At 29.2% G+C, this 25301-nt stretch overlaps 1 protein-coding gene and 1 long non-coding RNA gene across 5 annotated transcripts in view; both read left to right on the top strand.

Moving 5' to 3' along the window:
• LOC135954412 (myb-like protein Q) overlaps window positions 1-25301 on the top strand; it is a 402184-nt gene that overhangs the window by 80142 nt on the left and 296741 nt on the right. For all 4 annotated transcript variants that reach the window (XM_065504580.1, XM_065504579.1, XM_065504582.1 and 1 more), the window contains exon 4: window positions 2939-3514. In XM_065504580.1, coding sequence (XP_065360652.1) covers window positions 2939-3514 — 576 coding nt within the window. The remainder of the gene's footprint in view (window positions 1-2938; window positions 3515-25301) is intronic.
• Window positions 9382-25301, top strand: part of LOC135954415 (uncharacterized) — a 33742-nt gene continuing 17822 nt past the window's right edge. The window contains exon 1 of the long non-coding RNA XR_010576257.1: window positions 9382-9928. This is a non-coding gene — a long non-coding RNA (uncharacterized LOC135954415). The remainder of the gene's footprint in view (window positions 9929-25301) is intronic.

Raw genomic sequence — 25301 nt, forward strand, 5'->3', positions numbered from 1 at the left:
GAATTTTTAATGAGCCTACCGTGTGTTTGTCCAGTCATCTATCCCATGGGCAGAGAGTAACTGACCACAGATAATATTTTTATTGGTTAGTTGTTTGGTTTATGGTTAAATTAATACCTGTGTACATGGGAATGGCTATTTCTTTTATTTAACCACAGCTAAAAGTAAAAAAAAAGAATGTATAGCGAAACTAGTAAGAGAGTATGGTTGGGTAAGATCGACCATATGATACCCTACTCTAAACCGCTGAATTGTCCGCCACTGCTTAATTCAACTTGTTTATAGAAAAAAATGTTGTTGCAACATGTTTATAGAAAAAAATGTTGCTGCAACATGTTTATAGAAAAAAATGTTGCTGCAATATGTTTATAGAAAAAAATGTTGCTGCAATATGTTTATATAAAAATGTAGCTGCAACATGTTTATATAAAAATGTAGCTGCAACATGTTTATAGAGAAAAATGTTGCAGCAACATGTTTATATAGAAAAATGTTATTGCAACATGTTTATAAAAAATGTTGCTGCAACATGTTTATAGAAAAAAATGTTGCTGCAACATGTTTATAGAAAAAAATGTTGCTGCAACATGTTTATAGAAAAAAATGTTGCTGCAACATGTTTATAGAAAAAAATATTGCTGCAACATGTTTATAGAAAAAAATGTTGCTGCAATATGTTTATAGAAAAAATGTTGCTGCAATATGTTTATAGAAAAAAATGTTGCTGCAATATGTTTATAGAAAAAAATGTTGCTGCAATATGTTTATATAAAAATGTAGCTGCAACATGTTTATATAAAAATGTAGCTGCAACATGTTTATAGAGAAAAATGTTGCAGCAACATGTTTATATAGAAAAATGTTATTGCAACATGTTTATAAAAAATGTTGCTGCAACATATTTATAGAAAAAAAGTTTCTGCAACATGTTTATAGAAAAAAATGTTGCTGCAACATGTTTATAGAAAAAATGTTGCTGCAACATGTTTATAGAAAAAAATGTTGCTGCAACATGTTTATAGAAAAAAATGTTGCTGCAATATGTTTATAGAAAAAAATGTTGCTGCAATATGTTTATAGAAAAAAATGTTGCTGCAATATGTTTATATAAAAATGTAGCTGCAACATGTTTATAGAGAAAAATGTTGCAGTAACATGTTTATAAAGAAAAATGTTATTGCAACATGTTTATAAAAAATGTTGCTGCAACATGTTTATAGAAAAAATGTTGCTGCAACATGTTTATAGAAAAAAGTGTTGCTTCAACATGTTTATATAAAAAAATGTTGCTGCATTATGTTTATATAAAAATGTTGCTGCAACATGTTTATATAAAAATGTAGCTGCAACATGTTTATAGAAAAAAATGTTGCTGCAACATGTTTATATAAAAATGTAGCTGCAACATGTTTATATAAAAATGTAGCTGCAACATGTTTATACAGAAAAATTTAGCTGCAACATGTTTATAGAAAACAAATTTGCTGCATTATGTTTATATAGAAAAATGTTATTGCAACATGTTTATATAGCAAAATATTGCTGCCACATGTTTATAGAGAAAAACGTTGCTGCAACATGTTTTTAGAGACAAATTTTGATGCAACATGTTTATAAAGATAAATGTTGGTTAAACATGTTTAAAAAGAAAAATGTTGCCGCAAAATATTTATAGAGAAAAATGTTGCTGCAACTTGTTCTTTTTACTCCAATAAGACTAATGTTGCTGCAGCTTTATAAAAACTAATTTTACTGCAACACCTTTATAAAGAGAAATGTTGCTGCCACATGTTTATTAAAAAAATGGTGGCTGGAATCTGAACTAAGAAAGACAAATTCATTTAAAAAATAGCAAACAATTGTTTATTATATTTTTGGAATCTTTTAAACAAATTTTAAATCATATTCTTTACTTATTAAAATATACTACGATAAATACAAATTTGGTACTTTTTGGAAATTCGAACTCTTTGGTACTTCTTTATTTAGTTTTGGTACTGTTTCCTTAAAATATGTTTTCCTATAAATTATTGTGTACTCCGACTACGATGATGAAATTTACTTTAATTAAATTTGCATCATCATAATTGGGGGAAAAAGTACAAAATATTCAGCAAATTTTGATGAAATTTTAAACATTGATGAGTCCAGTTAAAAAAACATAACTCACATAGAAAACGAGTTCTAAGGTTTGGTACTTTTTTAAAACATATTTTTTCTTGAGACATACATATCTGTATTACAAAAAGTTTAGCTTAAATGGAGTATTTTGAAATTTAAGGGTTGAAAGGATAAAGGGAAATTGGTACTTTTTTAATATTTTAAATTACTTAACTTATCGACATTAAAGTTAGCTAATATATTTCAGAGTGAAGCAAGAATCAAGGATAATAATAAGATAATATTAAGGTACCAAAACGGTTGAACTAATGGTACCTCTTCATTCTACTAATAATGCTTTTTGAAATAAGAAATAATCCTGCTTAAATTAGGACAATGCCGCGCTAAGTCGAATAATTTTTAATATTAAATAATATTTATGAAATTATTCAGTTTTTCATTCTCATTTATTTTTGTATTTTTAACACACAAAAAAAACATCAAAAAATTATTTTATTCCTAAGAATTCGTTGTCATTTTAAATTAGTTATTTCCCTAAGCATACCTTCCCCTTTAAGTTTCATTAACATTTCCACGGATGTCGCTTTAGCTAAAGTTTAGCTAAACTTTTCGACTTTACAAAAAGCTTTTCTGTAAAAAGCTGTTATTATATTTTTCATGTTAACATGTTTACTATATGACTGTTATGTTAAAAACAGCTTTTCCCCACAAAAAAGCTTTACCACTGTTATCAACTAAGAAAACAAAAGCTTTTTTTATAATTATTATTTATTTTGTTTTTATTTCTCTCTCTCTCTCTTTTTTTAAACACATTTAGGTGAGGAATCATATTACAACAATTCGAACGCCGTTAATAATTCCAGCAACAATGGCAACGGTACGATTCACTCCTCAAACGTCCAAAATAATTCCATGCTTAATGCTACCACCGGTGGTAGCAACATTGGCAATAGTATTAATTCTTCCCAACAACAGCAGCTGCAGCAGCAGCAACAACAAGTTAACAATGCGTTAGCGATACAATTTCAAGGCAATAACATGCATAATGGTTCGGGTAATAATGGTGGAGGCGGTGGCGGTCAATCTTCTAATAATCCTGCCTCCCAAACACAAAATAATAATTCCTCGTCCACAGCAAATAGTAATAATGGCAGTGGCAACAACAACAGCAACAATAACAATAGCAACAACAGTGGCAACAATACAATTTCCGGTAATAATACAAATGAAAATTCTACATCCGGTGGTGTGCCACATTCACAGTCGGCTCCACATCAATTGGGTGGCCAGCAACAATTACAGCAACAACCACCGCCATTGACACCACTCGCTCAGCATCATCAGGCGTTGGCGCAACAGTTGCAGCAACGATTTGCCATCAGCAATAATAATGGTGAGTGGTTTTATTTATTTTTATTTTATTTTTGCTTTCTTTTTACTTCATTTATTCTATAATTTATTATTAGTTTTATATTACAAACCAAACAACAGCAAAAAAACATTAAAGTGAAGAAATTTATTAGTAAAACGAATGAAAGTCTAGGCTGCCTGGTGTTTTTGTAAGTTCTAAGGACTGTAAAAAAAGGAATTTATTTTTTTAAGACCATTGTCCAGACTTTAATGTTTTATGACTTAAGTTTTTGTTGTTTTTTTTTTCTGCTGTTATTGTCATCATCATTGTTATTGTTGTTGAAGGAGAAGATATTGTTGATGATGTTGTGGCCGCTGCTGTTGAGTTGTTTGAAATCAACATGTGAATTAGAAATGTTGCTCTATATTTTCTGCTATTATTGTGGGCTATTTGTGACAAATTGTTTGTAATTCTCTGTGTGTTTTGAAGTATTGTATAAAAAAATTAAAGTCAGACCATGCCAGCCTGTGTTGTCTCGAACACATTTCTTTTGTTGCCTTGTTGAGTGTCTAATAAAGAAGTTTTTCGTTGTTCTTTTTATGTTATTTACCGGAGAATGACTCAACATTTATGAATGAAATATTTAATTTAATAAAAAGTTAAGTTGCATTTATAAGTTCTTACCTAAATGAAATGAAATTGGATGTTATTACTAAATAATGCATAAGGTAATGTGTATTGCCTTTAATATTAAACAAAAAGATTTTAAAAATTAGACTTTGACCAGCAATACATTCTGCTGTGACAATTTTGAGAGATCATTTTTGATTCATTCAATAACACTGTGTGTAATTTTTTAAGTCATGGAAATATAATCATATACGGACACCAGTACGTGATAAAAGAAGAAAAAAAAGACCCATGTCTCCCAGTTTTGCCCAAAGTCATGCACTTTTTTATGGGCCCCAAAGATTTGGGACCTCGGTGTCAGTTTTGCAAAAAAGTGATAATTTTCTCAGGCTCATATCTTGCAAACAGTTTGGAATTTTGTTTTACTCTCTGAGGCAAAGTTGTAGCCCTTGTCATAAAGAACAAAAATTATGAACACATAAAATCAAAAAAACTTCATCTTCAAGATCAAAATCGCAAAAAACTTTAAAAAATTCGAACTAAATTTAGAAACACGTTTTTTAATGCTGCCTGAAAGTATGCTTTAGTTTATAATAATTTAATAGTCTATGGCCCAAAACACTTAATTCCTTTAGTTTTTTCTTACTAACATTTATTGACTTACCTAAACGGTGTTAAGAATCATTCCTAGGATGTTCATATGTTCTAGAAAGTTGTTTACTAAGATGTTAGGCACATTTATGTAGTTGATTGTTGCCTTGAAATTTGAACGGTTTGCTACCTATGGACTTGAACAGGGGGAAAAAGGTAAAAAAAATCTAATTTTTTTAAGTTTTTTGTGAGTTTAATTTTGAAGATGAAGTTTTTTTGATTTTATATGTTCACAATAGTTGTTCTTTATGACAAGGGCTACAACTTTGCCTAAGAGAGTAAATCAAAATTATGAACTGTTTGCAAGATATGAGCCAAAGAAAATTATCACTTTTATTCCAAAATTGACACCAAGGCCCATATTTGAAAGCGATCGAAATTCAGCACAACTTTTCAAATCGATCAAGTTCCATCACATAACAGTATCGAACGTTCAAATTAATGTCAGGTATTTTGTAGTATTTTGAAATGTTTAAAGGTTTGCAGGGGTAGTTTGCAACGAAAAGCGATTTCCTCTAACTATATTGCAATTGGTCAGGGTTAAATTTTCTTAACCCTTACCAATTGCAATCAAGTCTCTAATATGTTGCATTCAATCCTAAAATATCGCACTCGTTCAACAATACTGTATTAACTCAAAATTTTAAAATGTTCAGTAGAGGGCAAAAACTGTTTGTGATTACATTTTAAGAGAATTTGAAAATCCGAATACATCATATTAAGCAAATTCCATTTGAAAATATATTTACATTGTTTTTCTTTAAAATTTTTGCAATTATTGCAAAATAAATCTATTTTTTGAGTTAATACCATTTTTCTTAAACTCGATATTTTTTTGTATTATTTTATCAACAAAACAGTATCAAGTCACAAAACAATTTGATTATTTTTAACTTGAATAAAGGCCCAATTCAAAATAATACATTTTTTAATGGAAATATACAATGTATTTCTATTTAAATTTTTATATTAACTCAAAATAATACCTTTTTGTTGATACAAGGTAGTCACTAATTATGACGAAAATGGTCTCAAATGTGGTTTTCGAGATGAAAAAGTAATCGGAATACGTTGAAATTTTCACAGTAGATAGATATTGATGTTGTTAGTTGATTTCTTGCAAAAAGTGAATTTTTAAACATTTTGAGTTAATACAGTATTGTTGAACGAGTGCGATATGTTTTTTTGTTTTATTATTTGCTACCTTATTTAAATTTAAAAAAAATGTTTTCTGCTTCAGCAATAATCAAGTCAAATTGTTGTTTATTTAATGCACATGTTAAAATTATTTGTTTTTGTTTGTTTTTTTCCTTTGAAATATTTGTTTTAATTTAAAGCAAAAATAAAAGTAATTGTTGTTAGTTTCGTCATTGTTTATAGAAACCAACAACTCATTATTTTTAGCTGTCTTGCGAAATTGTTCTCTTATCAAATGTCCGATAAAATAAATACAAATTTAAGAGAGCATGATTGATTACAAAAGTGAAAGAGATGCCAGATTCAGTAAAATGTAACTAACTGGCCTACCTAAACGAAATTTTTTTTTTCGAATGTTATTTTAAATTTTTTTTTTTTGTTTTTTCAATTTTTTTTTTGTGAAAAAAAATTCGGGTTAAAAATTTTTTTTCCGATTTTTACCCATTGTAGGTCCAACTTACTATGGTCTTATATACGTCGTTGCAAATGTATTTGAAATATCTATCATTAGATATCCATATTGTCTATTTAATGTCTTAGTAATCCACATATAGGTCAAAAATCGAGGTTGTCTTTTCTTACGTATCTCAGGTGAGACTCCAATTTTGTAAAGTTATACTTTATATGATGTCTATGATGATATCCCAGGATGAACAATTGTGTTGTGTGTTGCTTCCTTCGAATTCCTAGATGATTTGAAGGCAATCTATGGCAGTCCAGTTTTGGCAGTTTTAAAATAATTTTCAACAAGGTGTCTCTCAAGAAAGATATCACTGTGCAGTCAGTAAGTAGTCTTTAGAGAAAAATTCGAGTTTTCGAAATTTCGAATATTTAAATATTTGAATAGTCGACTTTAGCTATTTACGAGAAGTCGACTTTTCGACTATTTTTATACTCTTCACCGTTTGTAATATCTACATTTTTCAATTTATAGATAGCGGAGTCGATATAGCCATGTCCGTCTGTATTTTGAAATCAACTTTCCGTAGCCCCCAAATAACTTACAAACATTGATTGATACATCAATATATCGGAAATTCTTCCAGCTCGGTTGCTATTTAAAAAATCGGAGCAAATCGGCCCACAAATGACTAAGATGTAAGGAACCGGAACAATCTCTATGTTTGATTTACATCTGGATTACTATGTCATTAATATAGACAATATGGATATCTAATAATAGATATTTCAAAGTCCATTTCAACGATGTATATAAGTGGGTCGAAATCGGAAAAAAAATTTAAACCGAATTTTTTTTTCATAAAAAAAATGTTTTTGTCATAGGTTAAAAAATTTAGAAAAACTTTTATGAAAAAAAATTATAAAACTATTTTTTTTTTAAAAAAAATTTTGAAAAAAAAATGATTTTGTTTAAAATTTTTACAAAAAAAAATTCAAAATAAAAAAATTTACTTTTTCGACTTTTTTGGGATAATTGTAGTTTTTGTTCGAACAATCGACTTATAGAACTCTAGTAGTCTTGTAGTTAGCCAGCATGTAGTCTTTATCCATGCCCCAACTGCTGCCAGTTATCGCTTCGAGAAACTGATTTATTTCAAGGGGTCTCAAGAATCTGTATGATGTTGTGTTGGATGAATCCTTCTATGGCATCCTCCAACTATTGTGTCAACCTGACATTTAATTCCGTAACCAAGAGTAATTAATTTCCTCGTTCGTCGAAAAAAAATTTTTTATATTCAAGTATGGGCTGTTTTTCTATAGCGAACGAGTACTTTGAGTGGAAATTTATTGTAACAAAAACAAAATACATGTAAAACGTCCACTCAAAGCACTCGTTCGCAAAACAGCACAGTAATCTAGCTTTTTGAAAACATTGTTCTTAATTGTCATTTTGAGTGTGATTGCAATGTCTTGAACTGTCGAGTTAAGAAATAATGCCAAAAATGATCTGCTTCATCGACTTCGAAGCTAAGGTAAACACCTTCTTCGTGTAGGTGGCAAATATTATGGTCGATGTCTTCTTTGCTGACAATTGTAGGTTGATTAATTTTCACGACAGCCGATATCTATGCTCCGAAATAGCCCGAGTTCTTTGGCCTATCCTTAGACTGTTAACCTCTACAAACCTGTGATAACGTCATTGCTTTGGATGCCGGTTTTCAGCATTTATTTTACTTAATTTTTGTTTCATTGGAAGTTCTTTTTTGAAGATCCAGTACCCCGTTTCTAGAACTTGTGAGAAGTTTTCGAAACGAACAAATTTAAAAATTCTATATAGTCCCGAAGAAATTTTTTTTTCTACAAAAGAAAAAATATATGGGCTTTTTTGGGAAAAAACTTAAAAAATACGGTCCTTTTTACAAGTTCCAAATTTGGATGCGTATAACTTTTTATAGGGAAGAGATAACTGTTAGCAAGTTGTTTTTATTTTATTTAGAATTTTATCACCAATATAGCTGATATTTTACAAATAAATTTCGACCCTCCGTAGGCCCGCCATATCTAAAAAACAATAAAAAGATCGAGCAAAAGTAAAAAAAATAAATCAATAAACCTGAATATCTCTTCCTACACTTGTTAGCGTATTTTTTGTAGATCTTCTCAAGGACTATTTATATTTATATTCGATTTTTTAAAAAAAATTGAGACCCGAGGTGAGCAATTTGAGGGGCTACGTACTTGTCCCCATTATCGCTAGGAAGCTGATCAAACGCAAATCAACTCGAAAACACCTCAGCTCAAACTATGTGAAATTTCGTAACAATATCTCTAATAGTTCCCAAGATACCGAATTATTTCCAAAAAAAAAGTTTTTAAACCACTGTGTGGCATCACGTGAGAAAGGCTAGAGCGATTTGGCTGATTTTTTTTTATTCGATTCGAAATTTTCAGGAGATGGTTTGTAAAGAAAAAAAATTAAAAAATCCCGGGTAATACTCGGACATTTTTTTTGAGTTCAGTCAACTGTATTAAAAAAGCCCCCTAAAGTATGCAGTACAAATTTTGATATATTATTTCCAAGTAAATAAGAACAGGCAGGTGTATGTGGGTTGGAGAAACTTGAAGAACTATTATTAACTAGTAATATATATATTTTATGGGTCTGTGATGAATATTTCGATGTGTTACAAAACGGAATGATAAAATTAAAATACCCTCCATTTTTTTTGATGGTTGGTATTGATCTCCTGAATAGTTGTTTAAAAATATATATGAAATTTTGCAATGATGAGTTTAATCTTGAAATTCTAACTAAAAATAAATATTAAAAAATTATTAATAAAAATCTGGTTAAATCTTGTTCATATTTTACGGAATTCAATTATCCGGCAGCCTCTGTATAAAACTTTTCTATGTCTGGCATTCCGTTATTATTCCCACATAACGTTACTCTTTGTTTATATGACTCTCTGGTTTGTTTTGGTTTTTGCTTATTTTTACAAGCTCTCTCTCTCTTTCTGTTTGTCTCTCTTCACATTGTTTTCATTCATATTCATTCTTGTTTTATCATGATTGTTTATAGCAAAAAATTATTATGCGTTTTTTTCGCATATACCCGCCTTCAATGAACTCAACTTAGTTCGCGTTTATTATACGCAGCGTACGGCGGTTTATTCGTTGATTTTTTTTGTACTCGTAATAATAGCAACAAAATAATAATTATTATTATAAATAATAAAATATTTGTGTAAAATAAAAAAATTTGTGATAATCTCTATATAATATGCTTTTTGTAATTAAAACAACACCAAATTAAAGTAAATTCAAAGAAGAAAAAAATTAATGAAAATGTTGTGCAAATAATATAAATAATTATACTTGAAAAGATTGATAAAGTATAAAACAAAAATTTGTGAAACATGAGATAAATTAACAAGAAAAATAAGAAAGAAATAAATAAAAAAAATAATGTTTAAATGATAACAAGTAAATAAGGCAATAATTATGGAAATTTAAGAAGAAAAAAATAAAAAGAAAAGCAGCAGCCATTAAAGGCTTAAAAGTGGAAAAAGAAATGTAGGAAAGAAAATTTTTATAACAAAAACTACTTTTATATATGTTGAAGTATGTATGTGTGTGTGTTAAAGCTACACGTGTAGGTGTATGAGTTTTTGCAAAAAAAAAAAAAAAATAAAACAAGATTTTCCTTCTATTACAAAATTTATGGTGTGTTTTTTTTGACGAGTTTCTTCTATAATCCTGGCTCTCACTCTCTTTTTTTAGCTTTTCTTTACACGTTTTTCATGTTGAATGATTTTTAAAGATTTTAATTTTTGAAAATTTCATGTCTGCGGTGTGTATTTTGCGAAAATATTTAAATTTCTGTAAAATCTTGAACGGAAATGAATTTATTGTTTTCCAGAATTTATCTTAACAATAACAACAATGAGTAAAAGTTTATGGTTCTTGAAAGAAAAAATTATAAAATATAAATTGTTTTGTGTGTGTTTTCTTTAAAAAATAAACAAAAATTCTATTTTAAATCAACCATAAAGGCAGTGGTATTAAAGTGTTTTCAAATAAAAAAAATTTTGCGATTTAGCTTCATTTGAAATTAATAGTAAAAAAAGAACTTCTCAAGAAGTCAAAAAGAAATAGAATTTGAAATTGGGAAGCAGAGAAATTTATGTTGAAAGTAGTTGACTTTTGAAGTCCTGAAAACTCAGCTCTATTTCATTCGATTTTTGTAAAAAAAATATATCAGCACTAGCCTTTCGATTTCGAAACTCATTTTCCGTTTAACCTCGTTCAACAAATGTTTAATGTTATTAATTAATTTGTTTGGTTTATTTGTGTGTGCGCTTACTCTTTCCCATTTTTTGCCCAAAAACAAAAAAAATGTGTTAAATACTGAACATTTTTATCACAATAATTTCAAATTGCTCAAAAATTCTATGAAGGTGAAGAACAAATTAATAAAGAAAAAAAATAATACTTTTAACAACAACAGCAATTGTTAAACTATTTATAATCGTAATTAAACAGTCAACAAAAATAGAAAACACATGTTTTTTCCAATGTTTATATGAAAAAAAAAACTTAAACAATGAATTTGTTTGCTTCTCATATTCTATGGCCTAAACTTGATGATAATTTGAAAACATTTTCCGGTAATTAGAAAACAGAATTTATTGAACAACAAATTAGTAAATGTAACCTTAAAATATCAAGCAAATTGTTTTGTTAAAATAAGAAAAATTAGTTTTAAAAAAATAAATAAACTAAAATGAACTGAACTGAAATGAATTCTGCATAATGTACTAAAACAAATAGAAATATAATAATAAAACTATATCAAATGAGTGAAATGTGTCATAAAATGTGGTTTTCTGAGACATAAAAATAAACGGATTAAAATCAATTTTTATAGGAGAATCACTACTTATGGTTAAAGAAAATACCAGGGCAAAACATTTAATTATTAGATAAAATGGTCTCATTGTGCACGACATCTCAAAATATAAATAATGTATCCAAAATACATATGTATATGATTTTGATCATAACTTTATAAATGTTATAATTTTTATAACTTTTATTATTTTTATAACTTTTATTATTTTTATAACTGTTATTATTTTTAAAACTTTTATTATTTTTATAACTTGTATAACTTGTTTTATATCTTGTATAACTTTTATAACTGTTAAACTTTTATAACTGTTATACTTTTATAACTTTATAACTTTTATAACTGTTATAGCTAGTTTAAATTCTTAAATTTTTGTAACTTTTATAACTGTTATAACTTTTAAAACTGTTATAACTTTTAAAACAGTTATAACATTTATAACTGTTATAATTTGTATAAATTGTATAAAACTGTTATAAATTTATAACTGTTATAACCTGTATAAATTTTATAACTTTTATTGTTTTTATAACTTTTGTTATTTTTATAACTGTTATAGCTGTTATACGTTTATAACTGTTATACTTTTATAACTGTTATTCTTTTATAACTGTTATACTTTTATAACTGTTATACTTTTATAATTGTTATACTTTTATAACTTTACAGCTTTTATAACTTGTATAATTTTTATAACTTTTATTATTTTTATAACTAGTATAACTGTTATAATTTTTATAACTCTTATAACATTTATAACTTAACTGTTATAACTTTTGTAATTTTTATAACTTGTATAACTGTTGTTAACTTCTATTATTTTTATAACTTTCATAATTTTTATACATTTCATATTTTAATAACTGTATAAATGGTATAACTTTCGTAATTTGTATACATTTTATACCTTTTTTAATTTTTGTAACTGTTAAAACTTTTATAATTTTTATATCTGTTATAATGGTTATAACTTTTATAATTTGTATAACTTTTATAACTGTTATAAATTGTATATTTGCTATAACTGTTATAAGTATTATATCTGTTATTACTATAATTTGAAAGTAAATTTTTAATTAGGCTTAAGTTAATTTTTATTATAATTTATTTGTAATAATTCAAAGAATATCACTGAATACTAAAATTTTAGACAATTGGCAAATTGGAATGCATTTTCTACGCTGCCAAGGGCGTCATCAACAATCTTCATTGTCAAGGTCTATTTGTAAATATCATCTATTTAACTTACTATTATTATAATTACAAATAGACCTTGACAACGAAGATTGTTGAATTCGATGTACATACCTTCTTGCAAAAAATTTGACCTCATTAGCTTTTCAGAAATATTACAGGAGAGACAAAAAACGTTCTAAAATCCATAATTTGAAATATTTATGAAATCTGAAATGGAGTTTTTTTTATATTGACAAATAATCGCAGCTAAGAGGAAGTGCGTTTGCATCTTATAGGTCGTTTTTTGGGACTTGTAACATTTCATATCAGAAAGTCGAGGTGATAATAAATTTCAAAATTATCAATTATTTAATTAAAAAAGTGATTTACATTTTTTGGTTGAAATTTAATGAATAAACCAATAATTTAAACAAGTATTATATATTTAGTAACATATTTATACTCAATTCCAATTGACTGAGATAATAATTTTGAAATTGTTACAAAATAAATGGACTTAGCAATTTTGTATATTTATAGATATTTAATATTAACCATTCCTGACTACTAAATATTAAAAAGTTTCAAAGCTGTATATACTTTATTGGACATTTTATGTTTTCTACACATATAGGACGGTTAACCGGTTTTTTCGATGTCGGTTAACCGAAAAACCGTTTTTTTAAAAAAAGGGCAATTTTCGGTTAACCGACACACCGGTTTTTTAAAAAGTCGGTTTTTTATAAACACTAGGTGTATGACTTAAAAATGCGAGATTTTTTTTTTAAAAAAATTTTACTTTTATTTTGAAATATTTGTACAATATAAATTTATTCAAAGTATTGGCCATTGTTAGTTATAGCCTTTTCCCATATTTCTGGCAACATAGGGATTCCGAGCCAAAAGAACTGGTCAATCGAACGAATCAAGCCAATATCGGATACTATGTTCCATAGTGAAGCGTATCCCAGAGAGAGCGTTCTGCACCGAGATAGGGGCAAGGTCTGGCCTATAAAGCGGGTGAGGCAAAACTTCCCAACCATTGCATTCTAAATACTTTTTTAACAAGTATTGCAACATGTTGCCGAGCGTTAACATGGTGGAATACTACGGTTTCCTGTCTGGCTGTATATTCTGGACGTTTTTCGGCCAATGTTCGCTTCAAAACGAATCAGTTGCCTTCGGTCCAGGTTCCTTTTGATGTTCTGGTCAGATATCAGCGCTCATAATAGATAGGACTCTTTTGCTCCTAATAAATATAGAGCATTACCTTAGCGCCATGGATATTTGGCTTTGGTGTCGATTCGTCTGGTTGGCTGGGCTTCAAATACGATCTCTTACGCTTCGGGTTATCGTAATGGATTCAATTTTCATCACAAGTATTGATTCGGTGCAAAAACATGATTTCGGACATGCAAAATCGTCTTTCAAGGTCTCTCGGCTTCAATTTGTATGTCACCCAATTTCCCTGCTTTTGGGTGAATTCTGCAGCTTGCAAATGTTTTGAAATTGTTGATTGAGTAACTCCCAATGATTTTGCAAAGTACTTGTTGAGTTTTGCAACAATCTTCATTTAGTAATGCCTCCAATTCTTGATCTTTAATCTTTTTTGGCTGACCTGGGCAATCTTTGTCTTCCGTGTGAAAATCACCACTTCTGAATCGCACAAACCGTCTCTTGAAACCGATGGAACACATTCACTAAAAGCTTTGGAGAGCAATCGCAGTGCTTCAGCTGCATTTTTTATATCCTTCACATTCGTGAGAAGGGTATACACACAGAGAAAACAGATTCGTTCTAGCAACCGAATTTGTTGCCAATAGAATGGTTCTATCTTAGTGACCGAATTTTACAGACATGACTACAATATTTTGGTAGGGGTAACTAAAGTTTGGTTGCTTCAACTGAAATTCTTCTTTACCAACTGACTTTCTGTGGTTAGAACTGGCAAATTCTATGTCTGCAACCGAATCATTCGATTGGCAACAAATTCGGTTGCTATCACGAATCTGTATTCTCTGTGCATATATAAGTTTGTCATTCCGTTTGTAATTTCTACATTTTTCATTTCCGACCCTATAAAGTATATATATTCTGGATCCTTATAGATAGCGGAGTCGATTAAGCCATGTCCGTCTGTCTGTTGAAATCAATTTTCTGAAGACCCCAGATATCCTCGGGATCCAAATCTTCAATAATTCTGTCAAACATGCTTTCGAGACGTTTGCTCTTTAAAATCAGCAAAATCGGTCGACAAATGTCTGTGATATGAGGAAAAAACCAGGACAACCTAGATTTTTGACCTATATTTGACTTATATCTGGATTACTAAGTCATTAATATAGACAATATGGATATCAAATCGGGAAAATATTTTTTAACCCATTATTTTTTCACCAAAAGTTTTTTTCTCTAAATATAAAAAAAAAAATTAAAAAACAAACAAAAAAAAATTTTTTAAATTTTAAAAAAATTTTAAAAATTCAAAATTTTTTTTTACAAAAAATTAAAAAAAAATTTTGTTTACCTAAAAATATTTAAAATTTTTATTTTGAAGTATAATTTTGTTAAGGGTATATAAGATTCGGCACAGCCGAATATAGCTCTCTTACTTGTTTTTTTTTTCAAATTGAAGAAGTAAAGCAAAACTTCCCGTATATGAGACTTTGTTGCAACAAATTCAAAATTTTCGAAGCAATGTTGTGGATTATGTTATAATTTTCAATAGTTAAGTGAGAATGAATGACAGATAGTTTATTAAAAACAAGAACCGCATTCAAAAGATTGTAAATCCCGAATTTTTAAGTCATCGAATAGGCCAAATAATGAATTTTTAAGAATTAATTTTAACAAAATTGTCACCAAAAACAAATTTTCCTTAAATATCGCCAATTTGAAATCGGTCCCTCATTAATTCTAATTTAGTGTTTATTACAAACCAAAAAATTTTTTTTAAAATTTTTGAAATTTAGTTGAACATTTTTTTTGAAAATGTAAAAATTGAAAATTGAGTTATGCATGAAATTTTAGGATTTAAGATTTAAATGGGTTATGGTTCTATGGGTAAATGAAATACAACATAGAGACAAGACGAGATGTAATTGTCAAAAACATAACTCTTGCCAGAACAAAATACATGCAAGTCAATATATTTTGTTGTTGTATCAGACATATGATAAGTTGTATTTTTGTTTGAAAAATCGCAGAGTCTCATCTCTGTCTATAATTCTCTATTACATAAACTATTTTGAACTGGATTTTTTTTTCGAAATTTTATTTTTTTTAATCATGTTTCTTTCACTCTTTGTACAACCTGTAAACGTTATCCGATTTTTCTTTTAATTTCAGCATTTGATTTTAAGTTGTCGAAGCACAATTTTAGATCTTGGGTGCATTAACTAAAAATAAGCCTAAATAAGCCTTAACTTTAGTTTTTATCTTAGTTTAACATTTAAGTTTGTTTTAACTATTTAAACTACCAGTTCTGTTAGACACTCCCTTTCTAGCATTGTTAAATATTTGACTTGATTTTCCTTAAAGTTCATTTATATATTTTATTCCAAATTGTTATAACAAACTAATTTCTTTGTAATAATTAATATTTTTTTGTTTTTATTCAGGGTGTGTGTGTGTGTGTTTTTTTCCCTAACTCACCCACAGCAATTTAACCACAAGAAATTATTATATTTATCCCTGTTTTATGGTTGGTCTTTGAACTTAAAACACGCAATAGATTGTTTATTTGAAATATAATGAAATATTCCCCATGAAATATGGTTTTCCTTTGTTTTTTTCTTCTAGTCCTTTAATTATACATAATATAGAAAATTTCGCGTTTTTTTCTTGAAAAAAAAAGAAATAAATTGTGTCTTCCTTCCTTTTTTTTACTTTAGAATAAAAATACTTTTTTTGTTATGCATTAAACACATTGAAGACAGCAGGCTTCACGACTTCACGAACACAAATGCTGCTGGCTGAAGTTGCAGCCGTGCGGCAGCCGGTGAATTCTTTTAAAGACGACAGCTTCAAAGTAAACAGCTGATTTATAATTCAGTGATGTCACTTTAATTTTTTATTTTAATAAAAAATAACCGTACAAAATTCCAAAGTAATTAAACGTTAAACAATTATTTTGAGTAAATATATATATGTGGTAATAATTTATGTACCTGTTATTAATTCATTTCAATATGGTTATCAGAAACTTCTCTTAATTAAGTAAAAAAAAATATATTTTTTTAAGCACTAATTTGATTTACATTTTTTATTATATTAGCAACACTATTTCTGTTTTGAAGTTGACAAAAATAGAAATTAGCCTAATTGGGCAGCAGCAGCAAACGAAGTCGTGTCGTCGTGAAGTTGTGCTGTCGTCAAAAGAATCGTCTTCATATAAACGTGTGTATTCTATTTTTGACAGATTGAAGTCGGAAGCCTGCTGTCTTCAATGTGTTTAATGCATTATTGTGACTGACTTCACAATAAAATTGAAGTTGAAATATAAAAATTACTCTTAAATCTCTGAATTATAACAAATAAATGTTGCTCTTAGTTTTGTTATGCTCTCAATTTCTTGCTCTATTTTGGTTGGTATCCTTTTTCTTGCCATAAATGTCTGAGTATTTGTGTGTTTTCCTTTACTTTTTATGCAATTCGTTAAAATTCTTGGAAAATTGTCGTTTTTCGAATTAAAAGTCAAATTTAAAAGTCTGAGTGTGGAAATTTTTAATGGAAATTAAAATGTACTTATTACTGTTGGTTTTACTTTAATTTAAAAATGTTTTTTTTGTAAATTTTGTAATTTGTATTATTGTTAAGAGTGTTTTATAAATTATAAATGTTAAAATGAAATGAAACGAAACCAAACCGAACCATATTAAAACAATAACAGTGTCTGAGGTCGTGAACCTCGACAAAAAAAAAGAAGAAAAGAAAAATGAACGATGGAACATAAAAAAAAGAGGAAAAACAAACATTAAATATATAAAAACCGTTAAAATTTGCTAGACAATACAGTTAGTTACACATACAGACATGAGAGATTTTTTCATATGTATTTAAACTAATTCCTAAGTGTTGGTGTTTAGCATGTGTGTGTTGTGTTTAAGTCCTTTTAATTTAAATATTCATAAACTTTTTGTTTGCAAAAATATGAGAAATTTCCTTTGTTTGTATTAGGTTTTTGTGCTTATTTTAAAGTAGTAGTTTGTTGCTATTTTTGTTTTCTTTTATTAATTCAAGTGTCTGGCAAAATATTATTTTAAGCTGTCTTTGTAGTTTCTAGGAAATTTCCTTGCGTTTTTCTTCGTTAAACCTCTAACCCTGATTTTGAAAATGTGTAAGTAAGCAATATGATTGGTGCTTGGGTGTTAATACGATTTTCTTGCCATAATTCTATTAAAAGTAATTAATTTTTGTTGTGGTTATGAGATCATTAAAATAATTAGATTTTAAACAAATTTGTTTAGGTTGAACTTTTGAATGATTTACAGGATTTTGGTAAAACGAATGAGGAGTACATCGATAAAATGGATAAAAATTACACATTTTATACCACTCACCGTAAGTGGTAGGTGGTTTGGAATTTCTACATTTTTCCTTTGCTACCTCATAAAGTTTATATTCGTCTGTCTGTTGAAATCAATTTTCCGAAGACCTCGAATAATTTAAATACATGAATGATACATCACATATATCGGCTATAGTTCTGGTTCGGTTGCTAATTAAATTCAGGAAAATCTACTCACAAATGTCTGAGATATGAACACAAAACCTCGACTAATGAAATGATAGACATTTCAAATACCATTCGAACGAGGTATATAACTGCATATATATTCGGACCGACAATGGGTCAAAATCGGGGTAAATATTTTTGAACCCGAATTTATTTTCACCAATACTTTGGTGAAGTTTATATAATATTGGGCATAACCAATTACACTCTGCTACAAAATGACACTTTTTGTCAGAACTTGAAAAGCGACCTAATGGGGGTTGTAGGCCTAGGTGAGGACATACTAAAACCGTTTTCAAAGATTTTGAAACACCCACAAAATTTTGAGATATTTTTTGAAATAACTGTTTTAGGGTAGTACTTTACTACCTCTAATTCACACATTTTTAGACCGATTTCAAAATTTTAAACAATTAAGCTTTCATAGAATGTATGCATAAAATGTATATCGAAAAAATTGCGTAGATTTTATAAAAAGTTTCGCTTTATTTTTTATTTTTTTAATAATTTTTCAAATTCAACAATAGTTATTTTAATTTTTTTCTATAAAAACATATTCTTTTTTGCACAGTGTTTTAAAGACAACTTTATATGGGAAAAAATGAGATACTACTTGTTAAAATCGGTTTATATTTGCAAAAGTTATTAAACTTTTTTGAAAAAAGTTCGAAAAAATTTACCTTGTAAATGCAAAATTTTACAAATATTTTTTTTTCTGCAGTTTTTTATTTTTTTTTTTATTCATATGCGCTGGGGGTGAAAATACTAAAAATGGTGTTAACCCTTATGTGAATAGCAAGGTACCCGGGTACCTTTGGCGTTTTCAGCTTAATTTTTTTTATAGAAACAGTTGGTCCACATATTTGAAACTTCTTGAGAACTCCTAACTTTTAATAAATTTTAAACTATCAGCTTTTTTTGACTTAAAAATTATTTTGAAGAGGCGTGGTGGAACAATTTTCATCATACACCTTTAACGGTATGGCAAGGTAACCGGGTACCTTGATACATTAAATATCAAAAAACGATTATTGGAAGTATATATTTTTAGTGAAAGGTTACTAAAATAAAATTAAAGAAAGTCGTTGTGAATATTTTAGATTAAAACTTTTATTTGCTGAAAGCTAAATAAACAAAAAAATATTTTTTTTATATGCATATTGGACAGTTTGCTGAATGCTCATTACACATCGGTTTGGAACATATGGTGCAAGCTTTACGTGTTTTTATTTGCTTCATACGTAGTTGCGAGCTTACGTGACAACTCCCTACTAGGGAACTACGACCGCTTTTATTATTTTTTGCAAACCGGAAACTTCAAAACATTTCCCAAGCACACTCTGTATTGCAGATTTGACTCATAATTGGGAGATAACTTTTGGGTTCTTAATGCGTTGATGAATGTTTTTCTTGCTCAGTTCAAAGCTTAGCTCTTTCAAAAATTGTCTGCAACAGTCTGTGGAACGCAATTGTGTATGGTTTGCCATATATAGAATATAAGATGCTAATGCTGCTACATATATAGCATTATAAAATAATTATTGTGACCATCGATTTGTTCTGCGTTTGCATGAATGAATATTAGCATAACAGTTTGTCCATATTATCAAATCCTCCTTTGGGTTTGGTGTAATTTGTTATAATTTCAGGTTTAGCCTCAAAAGTATATTATACATTAGACTTTCCATGGTGTCAGTAGTTACATTTCTCCCGGAGCTTTTGAATGGATAAAACAGTCTTCAAATGGTTTACCAGTGTATCGCAATCCCAAAATATGTTTATGGCATATTTGTCTGGCTTATACGTCATATTCTGCGTAAAACGGGTACGTCCGCGATATCCATACAACTGCTCATCTATTGAAATACACTCAGAAAATGTGACGTAAATTCTCATTCAGCATTGTCCAAATATCTCGAAAAGCAGTAGCTTTATCTGTTTCATTGCTGTGTGGTCTCTGGCGTCCACAAATCAAATTGTGGATGCCAGTATGAATAAAAATTCCTATAAAAGCATTTAATTCTTCTTCACGGAATGGCTCAAATGTTTTTATTTTCTTTGCTGTTCTGTCTATTTTTGTGTTGTAGTCGTTTACTATTTACAAAATATTGAAAATTTACTAAAAATTAAGATCTTTTGTAAGTCTCAGAGTTATTTTCAGTGATTATGCACATATTTTCTACAAAAATATCTAGTTTCCTGTACTATTTCCATATAGGTACCCGGGTACCTTGCAATGCTGTTAAAGGTGTTTTTTTTGCCATTCACATAAGGGTTAATTAAAACTTAACTTTTACAATTTTAATCCGATTGGAATAATTAAAACCATGTTTTATTAAGAACTAAATTTCCTATATAAAGATTTATAAACTTTCATATCAAAATAAGCAATGAAAGCGACTAAAATCAAAAAAGTTGATAAATTTTGTTTTTCTTTTAGATATTCTTAAGAAAAACAATACTTATAACTTACAAATGTATAAAAAACTGCACGTTTTTTTTAAGTGTAATCAGTTTTCTTTCCAATCCCGTTAACTAATTTAAAGTCGGACAAAAACTGACTGAGTTACAGATCGATAAGTTGACGAACATCACTGAAAACGGTTTTTTCAGAATAACTTCTAAATTTGAGGGTGTTTTTGAAATTTTTTGATACAATTTGTAATGTACTCACGCTAGGTCGTTTTATAAGTTTTTTTTTCCATCGTAGCACCGTGTTATTATTAAAAATTTCTTCGGCTTCGGCAAGATTTTATTTTTTTTAAATTTTTAGGTGTTAAGGTCATAACACCTTTCTGACAACATATGTAATCCGAGCCAAAAGAACTGTTCATTTTTTGAGGCCGAGAACGAAACACGCCAATATCGGATACTCTGCTCCATAGTGAAGCGTATCCTAGAGAGAGCGTTCTGCAGCGACCACTTCTTTCCAAATATTTTTTAACGGGTATTGCAACATGTGGCCGAGTGTTGTCATAATGAAATATTACGTTTCATGTCTGGCCGCATATTCTCGGCGTTTTTTTGGCCAATGGTCGCTTCAAACGAATCAGTTGCGGTCTGCGCTGGTTTCCTGTGATAGTCTGACTAAATTTCAGCATCTCATAATAGATAGGACCTGTCTGGTCCCAACAAATACAGAGCATTACCTTAGCACCATGGATATTTGGCTTTGGGTAATTGGCCGGGCTTGGGGTTATCGTAATGAATCCATTTTTCATCTCAAGTAATGAGTCGGTGCCAAAATAATTTTCTTTTATGCATTCAAGCTTCAATTCGTATGCTACTCATTTTCCCTGCTCTAGGATGAATCCTGCTTGAGTTTTACAGCAATCTTCAATTCTTGATCTTCAAACTTTTTTGGCTGGTCTGGGCAATATTTTTCTTCCGTGTCAAAATCACCACTTCTGAATCTAACAAACTATCTATCAGACGTTGAAACCGATGGAACTCATTCACAAGCTTTGTGAGAAGTAAAGCAAAACTTCCCGCAGATGACTGTTTGTTGAAACAAAATTAGACATTTTGAAGCAAGAAATAGGTTAAGTCACAGGTAACAAATTGCTATTCCTAATAAAGTAAAATGCACTCTAATTTCATGTCCAATAGTTCAGATAGACTGTCAAAGGAACGGTGTCCTAAAACGCTAATTCGTCGAACTCCTACGACAAAGAAAGAGAAAATATTCAACGACATAGAAAATTGTTTTGTCCTCTTTCTCAATTCAAGTCTCCTCAAATTGTCTCGGTCCTTGTCAAATTGACACTTCACTCCCAAATTTTTTTGTAAATGTAGCAAAATTTCATTGATGCAGCGTTTAATTTCCTTCTTCACTGCACGGCTGGTTGCAAATAACCCTATCAGCCCAATAATGAATAAAAATTCCCCGGGAGTTTTTCCCTTTCTCATTTTTCCTATTCAAATTCAATGGGGAAAAACTCCCGGGGAACAAACTCCCGCGGAATTTTTTATTCGTAATTGGGCTGTATAAAAATAAATCCATTGGTGTTAAATCACACGATCTAATGTGCCAATTCTTATCGCAACCAGGAAATGTCTCATTCTGTGGTTGAATTGTAAACACATGTGGGTTCTCTGAACCCCAAATTGGACAATTCTGACGATGAACAAAACCATCAAGGTGAAAATTTGCTTCAACATTCAATTTAATTTTGTAAGCATGGAGAAGAGAACAGACAGAAGAGAGCTTTTTTGAATTTGAAATTCTTGCTGACGATGCAGAATTGATGTACCTGTACTTCCACCAACACTCTTACACGCTGATTCTATATTGATATTTTAATCTCTAGTTTTTGGACGACCTGAGCGTTTAGCATCATCAATCGATCCAATTTTACTGAATTTTTCAATTACTCCCTTCACAATTGACGAAGTAATATTGATTTATTCTGACACTATTTTGTATGAAATGTTCGAACTTTGACCGCCAAACTTTCATTATTTTTAAATAGTGTTCGACAATTTTGGGTTGAAAACACTGTACTGCACAAAGGGCGACAAATTGAAATTTTGCATGTATTTTGGAAAACCTTTTATCATTGATAGTTATCTGAATCAAAATATATTAGTGAAATGTGGCAAATGTATTAAATCGGTTAGTTTGTTACTTCGCAATGGAAACAAAAAGCAAATAGATTAATGAACACAAAGTCAAAAAGATGGAGGCACTCCTTAGTGTTTAATTCGATACTGGCTGTATACATTATAATGTCATGTTGGTGACATTGACTTTTGAATACTGCTTCGAGTTTGTAAAATAAATTGATAAGAGCACATTGACCTTAAAGACAAACGGATGTAGAATTTATTAAAGGTCTATCCTTTTGTATAGACCCACTCCTTGAGTTAAATTCGATATTGCTTTAGGAAACGGTATACTTTTGACCTTTGACAATTTCGTTAAGATATTTCAGCATTTATTTCATACAATGACCAATTTATTGTCAAAAAGAATCAAGTTTTGTTTTATTTATAACATTTTCTTTTTTGCAAAATATTGTAACGTTTTAACCTTTTCAAAACGTTGGTTTATTTCCTTTAAATAAACCGGATACTTTTGATTGCAAATAAAAGCCGTTTAGTAGTTTAAAAATTGTAACAAATCTTTATTTATTTAAAATGTACAACAACCACAGAATTAAATAGTCACTCAATGCTTTTTATACATGTTTATAAATTCGCAGAAATACAGACACACACTTTATAATGTACACGAATTCACTTGAAAATACAGCAAACTTTAGGCAATCAGTTGATGTTTATTCGAATAGCGTCTCTGATAAACTCACTAATGACTGCAATCTCTGCCACTATTTATAACACTGCCATCTGTACTCTAGATTGTTCTTAAACTGTCAAAGCTCGTATATTCGAAGTCTAGAGTACACGCCATCTCTGGTGAACTTTCTACAATGTTCTTTAATTGTCAAAGTTCGTATATTCGAATTCGAATATACGAGTCGCAGCCAAGGTTGCCAATTTAGCCATTTTCCGGCTAGATCTAGCGATTTTATTTTCATTTAGCCATAAAAAAATGGCTAGATTTAATCTAGCCGGAAGATCTTGCTATTTTATTTTGTCCTAGCCTTTTTTATTTTATACTTTTCTTGAACATTTTTGTAATTTTTTAAAAATAAAACAGTATTTTTTATCAAATGACAAAGAAACAGTCCTTTTAAACAAATTCGTCTGTTGATGATTTGATGAGAATATTATTGGTTTTATGAAAACAGTCTTCTAAATTGTTTCAAAAAGGAAAAAAAAATATTGATATTACAATCTTTAAATCTGCTAAAATCTTTGATACTGCCTCCACCAGTAGTTTGGCTTCGTTCTATTGTTTGACCGTTTGATTGGCATGGATGCATCGCAGGCTGTTTTCAATGCTACTGTGATTTGTTCTGCCATGTCTACTACCCCGCTTTCATCGATTTGATGACTACAAAAAGCTTTTTTGCTGTTGACCTGTGTTATTATGTTCGAAAACTTTTTAAAACTGTTAAAACAATCTGATGACAATATTATGTTCGAAACTTTTTTAAAGCTGTTTATAATCTCTAACCCCCATTAACACGAAGTCTGGTTAGGTGCTAACTAATAGTTTTACTGCAGTTTAAAAATGTCAGTATAACTATTAGTTAACACATAACCAGACTTCGTGGCAATGGGGCAAGAAATGTAATATTTTTGAATTTGTATTCAGTTATTTTTGGGTTTTAGCCATTTCTAGCCATTTCTAATTCAAAATCTAGCCATTTTCTGAGCTGAAGAGTTGGCAACCTTGGTCGCAGCAAACATTCAGCGTTGCCATACTTACGATCAATAATCAACTCAAAGCTTTTATTTAATGTTAATAATGCCCACAGATATGTTTCAGTTTGAGAGGCACTGCTTTCAAATAGCATTATGCAACTTTAAATCAGCCGTTAAAATAATTATATTTGAATTCAAGTACAATTTCGTAACAGTATATCAAATTCAAATTTAAAATTCCTATAATTAAAATACTTTGTACATCTTTTTGCAATACATATCTCTAAAAAGAATGTGGCTTATTGAATTAAGATATTAAAAGTGTGCAAAAAATTCCTCCAACTAATTGTTTAGTTAAATAAATTTTTGGAATTTTTTTTCATTTTAAACTTTTGCAATAATTTTAAAAGCAAACATGATTTCAATTTCAAACAAAAATTTTGTTATACTTAAACTCTGAGGGTGCGCTACAGTAATTCAAATGAACTGCTTCAACCCTAACTGTCTTTTTTATTTACACATTTTGTAAGTTTATGATGTTATTTATTAAACAATGAAATCATTTTAAATCGTGTTTGTAATATGTATGTGTAAATCAGTTTTACATCAAAAATACTAAACCAAACTTAATGACTTTTTCCCAAAATGTTTATCATTTTACTAAGCAGTTGGGTATTGCAAATTAGCTAAATCGGTTGTCAAGAAAAATAGTTATGGACCATAATATAAGACAATTTCGAAAAATGTTGATATTTTCCTACACAAATATTTTTTCATCAACTGTTTGTACTTTCGAATTTATCTGTTAGTTTAAGCGGCCAAATGATGGCCACAACAACAACATTCGTAGA

This window comes from Calliphora vicina, chromosome 3 (genome assembly GCF_958450345.1).
Source record: "Calliphora vicina chromosome 3, idCalVici1.1, whole genome shotgun sequence".
NCBI lineage: Eukaryota > Metazoa > Arthropoda > Insecta > Diptera > Calliphoridae > Calliphora > Calliphora vicina.